Genomic DNA, 17,500 nt, shown 5'->3' on the forward strand with positions numbered 1-17,500 from the left:
GATTAAGGAAGACAGTAATCTTCTCTTTGGCTTCACATTTCCAACAGAAATATAATAAGACTCTGAAATCAAAACAGAATAAAGAGAAAGTAATAAAAAAGTGAAGTGCAGATTTCTTTGGAGGAATTAAGTCTTAAATCATTTATAAAATATCAAAACAACGAGAGACGTGATGAAATAAAGGCAGACGATTTTGACTTCAAGTAGGCAATTCCCCAAAGCCATGAACATACAGACGTCAGTTCGTTAGCTACTCCTCTCCATGTTGACACAAAGGTTCCGGAACAATCACATTCTGACAAAGAACGGCACTAAAATTCTAACTGGACTGGAACGTTCAGAAAGCTTTTGGTGCCAACATGGCACCTGTAAAAATTCTAAAACAAACCCAGTTGGCCAAATCTTAGTGGCTGTATCTCAATAATATAATAATGAATTCCTCTCCTTGAGACGAGGAGAGGAAGCCACTTCAGACTATTGACATACAACCTGGACCTGATAAAATGTGTAAAAAAGGGCACCCTTCCTTCCTTTCCTCCTAGGGCTCAGTGCTGTCCCCTGTCCAGTTAGGGAGGAGTGAAGGATGCATTCAGGTGTTCGAGCAGAGACCCTGATCTGGCCCATCACTGGAGCCTGGGCTCCAGACAATGGAGGCTCATGGGATATGTAGTGCGCTTGCTGCTAGGCGGTTCGGCGGTGGAAGAAGGATCACTTCTTTCTCTGGAAAACGTTGGCCAGCATGGCACCGGACGTGGTCAGCTGACCCATCTTACTCAGGAACTTGGTCTTGGCGTCTTCCCCAACCAGACTGACAGCGATGGACACAGATCTACAGGAACAGAAACATACACAGTTTGAACACACGTAAATATGTATTAGCGGTTAAACATAGCATCATCATTGGTCCACATATATACAGATACAGTATATGGTTATATTGATGATACCATGTACACTGGGATAGAGATTATATTATATAGCGCACACTGGGATAGAGATTATATTATATAGCGCACACTGGGATAGAGATTATATTATATAGTGCACACTGGGATAGAGATTATATTATATAGTGCACACTGGGATAGAGATTATATTACATAGTGCACACTGGGATATAGATTATAAAGGCAGCAAAAAAGAAAATGTCCCTCTTTCAGGACCCTGTCTTTCAAAGATAATTCGTAAAAATCCAAATAACGTCACAGATCTTCATCGTAAAGGGTTTAAACACTGTTTCCCATGCTTGTTCAATGAACCATAAACAATTAATGAACTTGCACCTGTGGAACGGCCGTTAAGACACTAACAGTTTACAAACGGTAGGCAATTAAGGTCACAGTTATGAAAACTTAGGACACTAAAGAGGCCTTTCTACTGACTCTGAAAAACACCAAAAGAAAGATGCCCAGGGTCCCTGCTCATCTGCGTGAACATGCCTTAGGCATGCTACAAGGAGGCATGAGGACTGCAGATGTGGCCAGGGCAATAAATTGCGATGTCCATACTGTGAGACGCCTAAGACAGCACTATAGGGAGACAGGACGGACAGCTGATCGTCCTCGCAGTGGCAGACCATGTGTAACAAAACCTGAACAGGATCGGTACATCAGAATGACGCACCTGCGGGACAGGTACAGGATGGCAACACCTGAGTTACACCAGGAATGCACGATCCCTCCATTAGTGCTCAGACTGTACGCAGTAGGCTGAGAGAGTCTGGACAGGGCTTGTAGGCCTGTTGTAAGGCAGGTCTTCACCAGACATCACCGACAACAACGTTGCCTATGGGCACAAACCCACTGTCGCTGGACCAGACAGGACTGGCAAAAAGTGCTCTTCACTGAAGAGTCATGGTTTTGTCTCACCAGGGGTGATGGTCGGATTCGCGTTTATCGTCGAAGGAATGAGCGTTACACTGAGACCTGTACTCTGGAGTGGAATCGATTTGGAGGTGGAGGGTCCGTCATGCTCTGGGATGGTATGTCACAGCATCATCGGACTTAGCTTGTTGTCATTGCAGGCAATCTCAACGCTGTACGTTACAGGGAGGACATCCTCCTCCCTCATGTGGTACCCTTCCTGCAGGCTCATCCTGACATGACCCTCCAGCATGACAATGCCACCAACCATACTGCTCATTCTTTGCGTGAATTCCTGCAAGACAGGAATGTCAGTGTTCTGCCATGGCCAGCAAAGAGCCCGGATCTCAATCCCATTGAGCACGTCTGGGACCTGTTGGGTCGGAGGGTGAGGGCTAGGGCCATTCCCCCCAGAAATGTCCCGGGAACTTGCAGGTGCCTTGGTGGAAGAGTGGGGTAACATCTCACAACAAGAACTGGCAAATCTGGTGCACTCCATGAGGAGGAGATGCACTGCAGTACTTAATGCAGCTGGTGGCCACACCAGATACTGACTGTTACTTAGATTTTTACCCCCCCAACATGCCTACAAGCCCTCAGTCCAGCCTCTCTCAGCCTATTGTGGGCAGTTTGAGCACTGATGGAGGGATTGAGCGTTCCTGGTGTAACTCGGGCAGTTGTTGTTGCCATCCTGTCCCACAGGTGTGATGTTCAGATGTACCGATCCTGTGCAGGTGTTGTTACACGTGGTCTGCCCCCCCGAGGACGATCAGCTGTCTCTCCTGTCTCCCTGTAGTGCTGTCTTTGGCGTCTCACAGTATGGACATTGCAATTTATTGTCCTGGCCACATCTGCAGTCCTCATGCCTCCTTGTAGCATGCCTAAAGCACGTTCATGCAGATGAGCAGGGACCCTGGGCATCTTTCTTTTGGTGTTTTTCAGAGTCAGTAGAAAGGCCTCTTTAGTGTTCTAAGATTTCATAACCGTGACCTTAATTGCCTACTGTCTGTAAGCTGTTAGTGTCTTAACGACCGTTTCACAGGTGCATGTTCATTAATTGTTTATGGTTCATTGAACAAGCATGGGAAACAGTGTTTAAACCCTTTACAATGAAGATCTGTAAAGTTGTTTGGATTTTTACGAATTATCTTTGAAAGACAGGGTCCTGATAAAGGGACGTTTTTGTTGAGTTGCTGAGTTTAGATTATATACACTGCACAATGGGATAGATTATACACGGCGTATACCAAACATTAAGAACATCTTCCTAATATTGAGGACCCCCCCTCTTTTTTGCTCTCAGAACTGCCTCAATTCGTCGGGGCATGGACTCTACAAGATGTCGAAAGCGTTCCACAGGGATGCTGGCCCATGTTGACTCCAATGCTTCCCACAGTTGTGTCAAGTTGGCTGGATGTCCTTTGGGTGGTGGACCATTCTTGATACACACGGGAAACTGTTGAGCTTAAAAATCCCAGCAGCGTAGCAGTTCTCTTGTCTAGCCCATTCACCCTCTTAATGGCACTCATACACAATCCATGTCTCAAATGTCTCAAGGCTTAAAAATCCATATTTAACCTGTCTCGTCCCCTTCATCTACACTGATTGAAGTGGATTTAACAATTGACATCAATAAGGGATCACAGCTTTCATCTGGATTCATCTGGTCAGTCTGTCATGGAAAGAGCAAGTGTTCCTAATGTTTTGTATGAGAAAGTTAGACGCACAAATATTCTACCGCCAAGACATGCTAACCTCTCACCATTACAATAACAGGGGAAGTTAGCATTGTATATCACACCCCCAAGACATGCTAACCTCTCACCATTACAATAACAGGGGAGGTTAGCATTGTATATCACACCCCTAAGACATGCTAACCTCTCACCATTACAATAACAGGGGAGGTTAGCATTGTATATCACACCCCCAAGACATGCTAACCTCTCACCATTACAATAACAGGGGAGGTCAGCATGTCTTGGGGGTATGATATTTGTGGGTCTAACTTTCTCACTCATTATTCACGATTCATTCAGGACTATCCGTAATCATGGTAGCATCCACATGAATGTAAAAGTGTTAAGATGCATATTTGATTCTTATTTAGAATGAAAGTGACTCCAAAATGACAATACATTATTTACCATTCATTTCTATTGGGTGCAAAATCACCTGAAACGCAACCAAAACAAACAGCAAATGCATCCAACACGTTTGTAGAGATACAAGCTTGATGTAATCATTGCACTCTAGAAGGAATATGGAAACAAATACTTAACTTTTGGCTACTTTCATACACAAGTGAATTTGTCCCAATACTTTTGGACCCCTAAAATGGTGGGGACTATGTACAATAAGTGCTGTAATTTCTAAATGATTCACCCGATATGGATGAAAATACCCTCGAATTAAAGCTGCTAGTCTGCACTTCAACCTCATAGTCATTCTATCACTTCAGAGTACAGAGCCAAAACAATATATTTGGAGCTGACTGTAGATTACAGTATATAGCCTGTAGAATGGGAAATTATTATATAGCTTGTAAAAACCATTCAGTGTACCTATCATTCATCTAGAATGTTTTGTCTATAATCTCAATATTCTTTGTCTCCATAAACATCCAATTCAGATCGGTGCTGCTGTTAACTGTCTGATTATAAAATTCTCATTTCTTTGCCTTGACCTTGTGTCCATATAGCTAGACTGGTAAAAGCAGTTGCTTAAGTGTTAACAGTAACACTTCCTTCTGTTGTCTACTGACTGACAGTTAAGAGAGTTCCTCTTTTTCCCCCCTCTGCCTAACTGGGGTTGAACAACAGCAGATAGACACAGTAACAACATCACAACGACATATGGTCAATACTGAAATGAATGTTATGAAACACAGTAAAATGCTGGAGTTGAGCGGCTTAGAAGTAACATGCTTGTTGAGAGATGTGATAAAAATGGCCCATATCAGGGCTGGATCCTATCATCAGACATCACTGTTGTCTTTAACACAGTGCATTACAATGACAGAGATTCTAAAGTTATTACTGTTGTCTCTGACACTGCATTATGATGACAGAGATTCTAAAGTTATAACTGTTGTCTCTGACACTGCATTATGATGACAGAGATTCTAAAGTTATAACTGTTGTCTCTGACACTGCATTATGATGACAGAGATTCTAAAGTTATAACTGTTGTCTCTGACACTGCATTATGATGACAGAGATTCTAAAGTTATAACTGTTGTCTCTGACACTGCATTATGATGACAGAGATTCTAAAGTTATAACTGTTGTCTCTGACACTGCATTATGATGACAGAGATTCTAAAGTTATAACTGTTGTCTCTGACACTGCATTATGATGACAGAGATTCTAAAGTTATAACTGTTGTCTCTGACACTGCATTATGATGACAGAGATTCTAAAGTTATAACTGTTGTCTCTGACACTGCATTATGATGACAGAGATTCTAAAGTTATAACTGTTGTCTCTGACACTGCATTATGATGACAGAGATTCTAGTTATAACTGTGGTCTCTGACACTGTGCATTATGACATGATGATGACTGATTCTAAAAACATGACAGACATTTTAAAGTTATAATTGAACATGAAGAGAAAAACAGCCCAAAAACAACAAAGGCAGAAAACTATTGTGTGTGTGTGTTGCTAGGCTACAGCCTCAGAGTTCCAATGTTGATGACGCACGGATACACATCCCTCCTCCCCTCACCCACACTACGGCTGGGTCCCAATGCTCTTTCCTGTACTCCTCCTCTCACCCACACTACGGCTGGGTCCCAATGCTCTTTCCTGTACTCCTCCTCTCACCCACACTACGGTTGAGTACCAATGCTCTTTCCTGTACTCCTCCCTAAACTCCCCTCCTCTCACCCACACTACGGTTGGGTCCCAATGCTCTTTCCTGTACTCCTCCCTAAACTCCCCTCCTCTCCTCTCACCCACACTACGGTTGGGTCCCAATGCTCTTTCCTGTACTCCTCCCTAAACTCCCCTCCTCTCACCCACACTACGGTTGGGTCCCAATGCTCTTTCCTGTACTCCTCCCTAAACTCCCCTCCTCTCACCCACACTACAGCTGAGTCCCAATGCTCTTTCCTGTACTCCACCCTAAACTCCCCTCACCCACACTACGGCTGAGTCCCAATGCTCTTTCCTGTACTCCTCCTCTCACCCACACTACGGCTGAGTCCCAATGCTCTTTCCTGTACTCCTCCCTAAACTCCCCTCCTCTCACCCACACTATGGCTAAGTCCCAATGCTCTTTCCTGTACTCCTCCTCTCACCCACACTACGGCTGGGTCCCAATGCTCTTTCCTGTACTCCTCCTCTCACCCACACTACGGCTGGGTCCCAATGCTCTTTCCTGTACTCCACCCTAAACTCCCCTCCTCTCACCCACACTACGGCTGGGTCCCAATGCTCTTTCCTGTACTCCACCCTAAACTCCTCTCACCCACACTACGGCTGGGTCCCAATGCTCTTTCCTGTACTCCACCCTAAATTCCTCTCACCCACACTACGGCTGGGCCCCAATGCTCTTTCCTGTACTCCTCCCTAAACTCCCCTCCTCTCACCCACACTACGGCTGGGTCCCAATGCTCTTTCCTGTACTCCTCCTCTCACCCACACTACGGCTGAGTCCCAATGCTCTTTCCTGTACTCCACCCTAAACTCCTCTCACCCACACTACAGCTGGGTCCCAATGCTCTTTCCTGTACTCCTCCCTAAACTCCCCTCCTCTCACCCACACTACGGCTGGGTCCCAATGCTCTTTCCTGTAATCCACCCTAAACTCCTCTCACCCACACTACGGTTGAGTCCCAATGCTCTTTGAAGTCTTTCTGCCCTCCTCCCTCACCACTGATCTGTATCTAAAGCCACGGTTTCTCTACCTGTTTTCTGAAGCCAGGCTTCTAGAGGGTCATGTGACCCGGCAAGTCCCGCGTAGCTCAGTTGGTAGAGCAAGGCGCTTGCAGCGCCAGGATGGTGGGTTTGATTCGCCAGGGGGGGACCAGTACGGAAAACATATACAAATGTATGCACTCACTACAGTAAGTCGCTTTGGATAAGAGCCTCTGCTAAATTACCCCCCAAAATGTATAAAAAGACTCATGTTTGGGATCAAAACCAGCAGGCTAGGAAAGTGTGTGTGTGTTTTGAATGCTCTGACATAGCACACAGACACAGTGCTGTTTTAATGGTGCGTGTTAGTACTCACCCTTCAGCCTGTCCGATCCCTCTGTTCTCTACCTTTGTTTCCCCCTCCTTGATCATGGAGCTCAGGATCACCTGCAACAAGACACACAGTGGAAAATATGCCAGATTGCTGTGCTGTGGAAAGTATGCCTGGTGAGTCTCCCTCCTGGAGACATCACGCTGTGTGGTGAGTGGTCTGGGACAGGGAATCAGCTGGTCTTTAGCTGGCATGGGAAACAGGTCAGTTGATGCAGTTTGGAAGAGCTACTGTATGGTCAATGTGAGTGTGAGTGTGTACCTCGTGTTCAGGAGATAGCTGTTCCATGTCCGTCCTCAGACACCTCAGGCCAGGCAGGAAGTGATTCACCACAAGCTCCTCTGAGATGACTGGAACAAGAAGTCAAGGAGAGGACAACCAAACACTAACACAGTTGAACAAAACTTACCAGACATCTAAATACTAACACAGGGGTTTAACAACACATATTGGACAACCAAACACTAACAGAGTTTAAATAAATGCCTTCCCTGTAGCTCAGTTGGTAGAGCATGGTGTTTGCAACACATGGTGTTTGCAACGCCAGGGTTGTGTGTCCGATTCCCACGGGGGGCCAGTATGGAAGAAAAAAAAAAAATCTATGAAATGTATGCATTCACTACTGTAAGTCGCTCTGGATAAGAGCGTCTGCTAAAATGTAAATGTTTTACTGGACAACTGAAGACTAACACAGAGTTTAACTACACTAATATTGGACAACCAGACACCAACACAGAGTTTTACAAAACCTACTGGCCAACTGAACACTTACAGTACACAGAGTTTAACAACAGCGAACACTTGACAACCAAACACTAACACAAGTAGGTAAGATTAGTGAGGATGGTACATGACTACATTACCCAGAGGGCCACAGTACTTCCACTGGCTCGTCGCACGCTGATGACGTCACATCCCCAGGCTCTGATAGTGAGCGATCTGTCAGGGGTTTAGCCACTGTGACCAAAGCTACATGAGACCCCAGTATAGCCTGCTATAATCACACAGTACCAAGCCTCAGCCAGCTGGGTGGGTATGTGGTGGTGGGTGGGTGTGGGTGTATGAAGGTCACCAGGTGGTGGGTATGTGGTGGGTGGATGGGTGTATGAAGGTCACCAGGTGGTGGGTATGTGGTGGGTGGGTGGGTGGGTGTGGGTGTATGAAGGTCACCAAAGAGGAGGTTAGGGAGGTCTCTGAGCTGTGAAATATGCCCTTGTGGAACCACACCATTTTGGGAACACATTCAGGGAAGGACGTGCATGCATGCCCACGCACTGAGCCCTATGCTGGGAACTCTGACCAAAGGCTTGGAGGCAGCTCTCCCTCTCTCATTTTCTCTCCTGGCTTCTCCCTCTCTCTCTCTAAGGCGGGCTGTGGTCTCTCTCTCTCCCTCGCGCTCCTTCTCTCTGTGGGCTGTAGTCTGTCTCTAACTCCCTCCCTCCCTCTGCTCAGTCAACCCTGTAATCAGCTTACAGTGCCAAAATGGAGAGAGTTTATTTTCCTTTTTCCACTCACCAACGGGATAGGCAACCACACACACACAAAGATCAAAGCTGATGCCAAAGACCAAAGACCTTTTAGTATAGATAAAATGATTGACATCAGCTAAAAAAGTTTGAAGGCACACAAACATACAGCTATAATAGAAAATTAATTCAGTATATATATATCTCTAACAAAACAGGGCAAGTTAAGCCCAGAACCACAAATAGTGAACTTTTAACCCCCTGTCCCATAGGACCCACCGACTACAGCAACCTAGTCTGACTACAGCAACCCAGTCTGACTACAGCAACCTAGTCTGACTACAGCAACCTAGTCTGACTACAGCAACCTAGTCTTGACCACAGCAACCTAGTCTTGACCTAGGTCGCGTTATTCTGAAGACAGAATCTGAGACACTGCTCTAAAAAAGTTACATTAAAAGTTACTCAACTTGGTACATGTAGCTGTTTGCCTCAACGATGAATAAAGGGTGAGCTAAGTTTTGAACACACCGTAGCAGGACACACACACACGCACACACACACGTTGGTGGTACAGAAGGTGAAGGACACAGCAGCATGAGAGAGCGCTGTAGGCCTCAAACAGCTGAGTAGCGATGTCCATCCTCTTCCTCTCTGTAGCCTGGGCGTTGTTATCCAACGCCAGCTTGTGGAGGTGGGGGAGCACAACTGAAAGATGAAAAACACACTATTACTCTGTGTGTGTGTGTGTGTGTGTGTGTGTGTGTGTGTGTGTGTGTGTGTGTATGAGCCCCTTTTTTTGTGTGTGCCTTTGCATTAGCGTGTGACAGTACTGACACTCGTCTCTGAAGCGTGTCTCAGTGTTGGGTCCGACCCGGCCAAAGGTCCTGATGATCTCCATGTGTAGAGAGTGTTGGTCCTGGTACTGTGGGTCCTCCAGGAACGACGCTAGCTGCATCTTCACACGCTCCAACAGCTGGGACATACACACACACACCCAAAGTCATATATATATATATATATATATATATATATATATATATATATATATATATATATACACACACACACACACTAGAAGTGGGAAGTTTACATACACTTAGGTTGGAGTCATTAAAACTCGGTTTTCAACCACTCCACAAATGTATTGTTAACAAACTATAGTTTTGGCAAGTCGGTTAGGACATCTACTTTGTGCATGACAATTCATTTTTCAAACAATTGTTTACAGACAGATTATTTCACTTATAATTCACTATATCACAATTCCAGTGGGTCAGAAGTTTACATACACTAACTTGACTGTGCCTTTAAACAACTTTGAAAATTCAAGAAAATGATGTCATGGCTTTAGAAGCTTCTGATAGGCTAATTGACATCATTTGAGTCAACTGGAGGTGTACCTGTGGATGCATTTCAAGGACTACCTTCAAACTCAGTGCATCTTTGCTTGACATAATGGGAAAATCAAAAGAAATCAGCCAAGACCTCAGGAAAAAAAAAATTGTAGACCTCCACAAGTCTGGTTCATCCTTGGAAGCCATTTCCAAATGCCTGAAGGTACCACGTTCATCTGTACAAACAATAGTACGCAAGTATAAACACCATGGGGCCACGCACCCACCTTACCGCTCAGGAAGGAGACGCGTTCTGTCTACTAGAGATGAACGTACATTGGTGCGAAAAGTGCAAATCAATCCCAAAACAGCAGCAAAGGACCTTGTGAAGATGCTGGAGGAAACAGGTACTTTTTTAGTCTCTATATCCACAGTAAAATGAGTCCTATAACGACGTATCCTGAAAGGCCGCTCAGCAAGGAAGAAGCCACTGCTCCAAAACAGCCATAAAAATGCCAGAGTACGGTTTGCAACTACACATGGGAACAAAGATCGTACTTTTTGGAGAAATGTCCTCTGGTCTGATGAAACAAAAATAGAACTGTTTGGCCAAAATGACCATCGTTATGTTTGGAGGAAAAAGGGAAATGCTTGCAAGCCGAAGAACACCATCCCAACCGTGAAGCACGGGGGTGGCAGCATCATGTTGTGGGGGTTCTTTGCTGCAGCAGGGACTGGTGCACTTCACAAAATAGATGTCATCATGAGGCAGGGAAATTATGTGTATACATTGAAGCAACATCTCAAGACATCAGTCAGGAAGTTAAAGCTTGGTCGCAAATGGGTCTTCCAAATGGACAATGACCCCAAGCATACTTCCAAAGTTGTGGCAAAATGGCTTAAGGAAAACAAAGTCAAGGTATTGGAGTGGCCATCTCAAAGCCCTGACCTCAATCCTATTGAATATTTGTGGGCAGAACTGAAAAAGCATGTACGAGCAAGGAGGCCTACAAAACCTGACTCAGTTACACCAGCTCTGTTAGGAGGAACGGGCCAAAATTCACCCAACTTATTGAGGGAAGCTTGTGGAAGGCTACCCGAAACATTTGACCCAAGTTAAACAATTTAAAGGCAATGCTACCAAATACTAATTGCAAGTATAGTCGTGGCCAAAGGTTTTGAGAATGACACAAATATTAATCTTCACAAAGTCTGCTGCTTCAATGTCTTTAGATATTTTTGTCAGATGTTACTATGGAATACTGACGTATAATTACAAACATTTCATAAGTGTCAAAGGCTTTTATTGACAATTACATGTAGTTGATGCAAAGAGTCAATATTTGCAGTGTTGACCCTTCTTTTTCAAGACCTCTGCAATCCGCCCTGGCATGCTGTCAATTAACTTCTGGGCCACATCCTGACTGATGGCAGCCCATTCTTGCATAATCAATGCTTGGAGTTTGTCAGAATTTGTGGGGTTTTGTTTGTCCACCCGCCTCTTAAGGATTGACCACAAGTTCTCAATGGGATTAAGGTCTGGGGAGTTCTCGCCATGGACCCAAAATATCGATGTTTTGTTCCCCGAGCCACTTAGTTATCACTTTTGCCTTATGGCAAGGTGCTCCATCATGCTGGAAAAGGTATAGTTCATCACCAAACTGTTCCTGGATGGTTGGGAGAAGTTGCTCTCAGAGAATGTGTTGGTACCATTCTTTATTCATGGCTGTGTTCTTAGGCAAAATTGTGAGTGAGCCCACTCCCTTGGCTGAGAAGCAACCCCACACATGAATGGTCTCAGGATGCTTTACTGTTGGCATGACACAGGACTGATGGTAGCGCTCACCTTGTCTTCTCCGGACAAGCTTTTTTCCGGATGCCCCAAACAATCAGAAAGGGGATTCAGAGAAAATGACTTTACCCCAGTCCTCAGCAGTCCAATCCCTGTACCTTTTGCAGAATATCAGTCTGTCCTTGATGTTTTTCTTGGAGAGAAGTGGCTTCTTTGCTGCCCTTCTTGACACCAGGCCATCCTCCAAAAGCCTTCGCCTCACACCTGCCTGCTGCCATTCCTGAGCAAGCTCTGTACTGGTGGTGCCCCAATCCCGCAGCTGAATCAACTTTAGGAGATGGTCCTGGAGCTTGCTGGACTTTCTTGGGCTCCCTGAAACCTTCTTCACAACAATTGAACCGCTCTCCTTGAAGTTCTTGATGATCCGATAAATGGTTGATTTAGGTGCAATCTTACTGGCAGCAATATCCTTGCCTGTGAAGCCCTTTTTGTGCAAAGCAATGATGACGGCACGTGTTTCCTTGCAGGTAACCATGGTTGACAGAGGAAGAACAATGATTCCAAGCACCACCCTCCTTTTTAAGCTTCCAGTCTGTTATTCAAACTCAATCAGCATGACGGTGATCTCCAGCCTTGTCCTCATCAACACTCACACCTGTGTTAACGAGAGAATCACTGACATGATGTCAACTGGTCCTTTTGTGGCAGGGCTGAAATGCAGTGGAAATGTTTTTGGGGGATTCAATTCATTTGCATGGCAAAGAGGGACTTTGCAATTAATCTGATCACTCTTCATAACATTCTGGAGTATATGCAAATTGCCATCATACAAACTGAGGCAGCAGACTGTGAAAATTAATATTTGCGTCATTCTCAAAACCTTTGGCCACGACTGTATGTTAACTTCTGACCCACTGGGAATGTGATGAAAGAAATAAAAGCAGAAATAAAAATCACTCTCTCTACTATTATTCTGACATTTCACATTCTTAAAATAAAGTGGTGTCAGGAATTGTGAAAAACTGAGTTTAAATATATTTGGCTAAGGTGTATGTAAACTTCCGGCTTCAACTGTATACACACACACAAACATATACACACACACACACACACCTGTTCTCAAACATACAACCCAGACGTGTTCATGCATGTGTGTAGTATGTACATGTATATCTGTTTGTAAATATTGATGTTGGTACCTCTTTGTGTGTGACCGTCTCCATGATGGTACCAAAGGCAGGGATAGTAGATATCCTAACTGAACTATAAACCAGACAGGAGTTACAATAGAGCCAGGTCTCTGCTTTATAAACACTACAAGGTGCAGCTCTGACAATAACAATATAAAACTGACCAACACCAACCAAGAGAGAGAGGAAGAGCGGGAGAAAGAGGTTACGAGGGAGAGAGGAAGGAAGAGAGGAAGGAAGAGGTTACGAGGGAGAGAGGAAGGAAGAGGTTACGAGGGAGAGAGGAAGGAAGAGGTTACGAGGGAGAGAGGAAGAGGGGAGGTTAGGAGGGAGAGAGAGGTGAAGACAATCAGGACCTGAGGGTTGGAGGCTTGGGGGGGGGGGCGATCTGCTAAAAAGTGGGTGAGGAGGAAGAAAGGGGGTAAGACATTACAGCTGACCATGCTGGGATGCCTCGAAATGCAGGCAATCAGAGAGCGAGTTGAGTTAGTGTTGCAGACTGATGATGCGATTAACATGATTGGGTAGTTACAAGACGGTTATGCCAGAAAGGACAAAATCACCAATATCTTCAGTACATTAGATATTTGGTATTAATTGTCTATAGTTAAGGTTTGGGTTTATGAAATGGTTTAGGTTAGAGGTAAGAATTTGGGTTAGTGTTTAAAATCACATTTTATATTTAGAACGCATCCTACTTCCGTCCTTTCAAGCACGGTTATATAGTGACGACCGGGTTGTGGGTTAGTGACGCAGGCTGGTGACCCAATAACTTGTGATGGGTAATGTCGCACACTGATGATGCGTGGTGTTAGTGACAGTCAACATGAACGTCACAGAACCGATCGACCGCACCTCAACCTCAACAGGAAGAAATCCCAAAGAAGAGTTTTTTTTTTTTTACCCAGAGTCAGACAGACTTGAAACAATCAGAGAGCAAAGAAAATATACATTTTTAGAGAGAGCACCAACTTTGTACTGGATTCATGCTGTAATGCCTCAGTGTCTCAGTGTGAGACACAATTTAGTTCACGTTATTTACCTTTGAGTCGTATTTATTTCGCATTCTGAGCACTTTGATTGTCTGCCCCAATCAAATCAACTATTAAACAAATCAAAATCTCCCGATGATGTGGGGTTCTTCCTGCGAGGTGGAGGTAGGGTCGAGGTGGCCAGAAGAGGCAGCAGGGGGACACTTACATTTCAGGGTCGCTGGAGAGAGTGATGAGAGCGGGCACCACCCTCTGAGCCACCAGCGTCTCATTCACCCCCTTCACCAGCAGCTGATTGGACAACACAGCCGAAAGGTCACAGTGATGTCACAGCCCAGGGGCGTTGCATGGACAGAGCCAGCAGTTTCATGGCAACACGCCGAGAGAGGGAGGGAAAAAAGAAAAACAGAAAGAAAGTGATAAACAACAACAATAAGTAGCAGCATGGTAGGCACACACACACAAACACTATGAGACGGTGGGAGGGGGGCGTCTCCACCACCTAGACGGTGGGAGGGGGGCGTCTCCACCACTATGACAGCGAAGGGTGGTGTCTATACCACTATGACAGGGAAGGGTGGCGTCTATACCACTATGACAGTGAAGGGTGGCGTCTATACCACTATGACAGAGAAGGGGGGGGCGTCTATACCACTATGACAGAGAAGGGTGGCGCGTCTATACCACTATGACAGAGAAGGGTGGCGTCTATACCACTATGACAGAGAAGGATGGCGTCTATACCACTATGACAGAGAAGGGTGGTGTCTATACCACTATGACAGCGAAGGGTGGTGTCTATACCACTATGACAGCGAAGGGTGGTGTCTATACCACTATGACAGCGAAGGGTGGTGTCTATACCACTATGACAGAGAAGGGTGGTGTCTATACCACTATGACAGAGAAGGGTGGTGTCTATACCACTATGACAGAGAAGGGTGGTGTCTATACCACTATGACAGCGAAGGGTGGTGTCTATACCACTATGACAGCGAAGGGTGGTGTCTATACCACTATGACAGTGAAGGGTGGTGTCTATGCCACTATGACAGCGAAGGGTGGTGTCTATACCACTATGACAGTGAAGGGTGGTGTCTATACCACTATGACAGCGAAGGGTGGTGTCTATACCACTATGACAGAGAAGGGTGGTGTCTATACCACTATGACAGAGAAGGGGGGTGTCTATACCACTATGACAGTGAAGGGGGGTGTCTATACCACTATGACAGTGAAGGGGGGTGTCTATACCACTATGACAGTGAAGGGGGGTGTCTATACCACTATGACAGTGAAGGGGGGTGTCTATACCACTATGACAGTGAAGAGGGGTGTCTATACCACTATGACAGTGAAGGGGGGCGTCTATACCACTATGACAGAGATGGGGGAGAGGGGTGTCTATACCACTATGACAGAGAAGGGTGGTGTCTATACCACTATGACAGAGAAGGGTGGTGTCTATACCACTATGACAGAGAAGGGTGGTGTCTATACCACTATGACAGAGAAGGGTGGTGTCTATACCACTATGACAGTGAAGGGTGAGAGGGGTGTCTATACCACTATGACAGTGAAGGTGGAGAGGGAGAATGCTACATCTCTTCACCAAGAGTGTATTTTATCTAGGTCTTATTCCATTTCGGTGCTAGGCTTTTCCCTAGCTCTTATGTGTTCACAAGGAAGTGGTTCTGGCTCTGGGAAGGGTTTAGGGATTCAAATCTAAATCAGGCCATAGAGCGGACAGGCAATAACAAGCAGAGGCTGCTGCAGGGGAAAGACATATGGAGGCAAACCAGTATAGTTCTGTTTGCATATTACAACTGAAAACCCTTTAGAACCCATGGTCTGACATCAGCCACTAGAATATAAAGTTCTTTGTTCAGTGAGTTAACGTGTGTGTGGTGTGTTGCGGCAGGGTGTCTTACCTCAAACATGCATGCAGCAGTACAGCGGACCAGAGCCGAGGTATGGACCACCCCATACCACAGTACCGTCAGTAACAATTCATGGTACACTGGGTTAGCTCTGAGAGAGGGAGAGAGAGGAAAGAGGAGGAGGAAGAGAGAGATGGAGAGAGGAGGGGAAAAGAGAGGGAGAAAGGAAAGAGATGCAGGAGAGAGAGAGTGAGAGAAAGAGGTTGGAGACAGATATAGGGAAGGAGGGGATAGAGTGAGGGAGAGGTAGAAAGAGAGAGGGGAAGAAGATAAAGACAGAGGGAGATCAAAGTAAATAACAATACATTGCTTATTGCACAGGTATTACCCATTATCTCTGACTATTGTCTGTCTGTGTGTGTGGGTCAGTGTCCGTGAGTCAGTGTCCGTGTGTGTGGGTCAGTGTCCGTGGGTCAGTGTCCGTGGGTCAGTGTCCGTGGTGGGTCAGTGTGTGTGGGTCAGTGTCCGTTGGTCTGTGTGCGTCTGTCAGTGTCCGTGGGCAGGTGTCCGTGGGCCAGTGTCCGTTGGCATCTGTCAGTATCCGTGTGTGTGGGTCAGTGCGTCGGTCCGTGTGGGTCAGTGCGTCGGTCCGTGTGGGTCGGTCCGTGTGGGTCAGTGCGTCGGTCCGTGTGCGTCGGTCCTTTGGTCAGTGTCCTTTGGTCAGTGTCAGTGTCCGTGGGCGTCTGTCAGTGTCCGTGGGCGTCTGTCAGTGTCCGTGGGCGTCTGTCAGTGTCCGTGGGCGTCTGTCAGTGTCCGTGGGCGTCTGTCAGTGTCCGTGGGCGTCTGTCAGTGTCCGTGGGCGTCTGTCAGTGTCCGTGGGCCAGTGTCCGTGGGTCAGTGTCCGTGGGCCAGTGTCCATGGGCGTGGGTCAGTGTCCGTGGGCCAGTGTCCGTGGGCGTGGGTCAGTGTCCGTGGGCGTGGGTCAGTGTCCGTGGGCCAGTGTCCGTGGGCGTGGGTCAGTGTCCGTGGGCGTGGGTCAGTGTCCGTGGGTCTGTGTCCGTGGGTCTGTGCGTCTGTCCGGGTGTGTCTGTCCATCTGTCAGTGTCCGTGGGTCTGTGCGTCTGTCCGGGTGTGTCTGTCCCTCTGTCAGTGTCCGTGGGTCTGTGCGTCTGTCCGGGTGTGTCTGTCCCTCTGTCAGTGTCCGTGGGTCTGTGCGTCTGTCCGGGTGCGTCTGTCCGTCTGTCAGTGACCGTGGGTCTGTGCGTCTGTCCGTCTGTCAGTGTCCGTGGGTCTGTGTCCGTGGGTCTGTGCGTCTGTCCGGGTGTGTCTGTCCATCTGTCAGTGTCCGTGGGTCTGTGCGTCTGTCCGGGTGTGTCTGTCCCTCTGTCAGTGTCCGTGGGTCTGTGCGTCTGTCCGGGTGCGTCTGTCCGTCTGTCAGTGTCCGTGGGTCTGTGCGTCTGTCAGTGTCCGTGGGTCTGTGCGTCTGTCCGGGTGTGTCTGTCCGTCTGTCAGTGTCCGTGGGTCTGTCCGTTGGTCCGTGGGCGTCTGTCCGTGTGCGTCTCTCCGGGTCCGTCCGTCCGTCCGGGTCCGTCCGTCAATGTGTCCGGGTCCGCCTGTGTCGGTCCATCTGTCCGGGAGTGTATTACCCCAGCTCTATGAAGGAGGCTTTGAGGCTGTCCAGGGGGGCTTGGGAGAGAGACAGGGTCGTCATGACGTCCTCTAGAA

The 17,500-nt window shown here is 46.7% G+C and overlaps 1 protein-coding gene across 8 annotated transcripts in view; it reads right to left on the reverse strand.

The window, feature by feature from the left end:
- LOC106592044 (RAB11-binding protein RELCH homolog) overlaps nt 1–17,500 on the reverse strand; it is a 137,949-nt gene that overhangs the window by 166 nt on the left and 120,283 nt on the right. For 7 of the 8 annotated variants that reach the window (XM_045710911.1, XM_045710908.1, XM_045710906.1 and 4 more), the window contains 9 exons: nt 17,422–17,500; nt 15,827–15,926; nt 14,104–14,186; nt 12,913–12,976; nt 9,422–9,560; nt 9,176–9,292; nt 7,380–7,468; nt 7,104–7,174; nt 1–829 (listed from right to left, as the gene is read on the reverse strand). The exon at nt 1–829 is cut by the window's left edge; the exon at nt 17,422–17,500 is cut by the window's right edge and continues 28 nt beyond it. In XM_045710911.1, coding sequence (XP_045566867.1) covers nt 709–829; nt 7,104–7,174; nt 7,380–7,468; nt 9,176–9,292; nt 9,422–9,560; nt 12,913–12,976; nt 14,104–14,186; nt 15,827–15,926; nt 17,422–17,500 — 863 coding nt within the window. In that variant the 3' untranslated portion in view covers nt 1–708. Of the gene's footprint in view, nt 830–7,103; nt 7,175–7,379; nt 7,469–9,159; nt 9,293–9,421; nt 9,561–12,912; nt 12,977–14,103; nt 14,187–15,826; nt 15,927–17,421 lie in introns of all 8 variants that reach the window. The other variant, XR_006762723.1, reaches the window with a different exon arrangement.

The sequence above is a fragment of the Salmo salar genome, chromosome ssa29, assembly GCF_905237065.1.
Source record: "Salmo salar chromosome ssa29, Ssal_v3.1, whole genome shotgun sequence".
In the NCBI taxonomy this organism is placed as follows: Eukaryota; Metazoa; Chordata; class Actinopteri; order Salmoniformes; family Salmonidae; genus Salmo; species Salmo salar.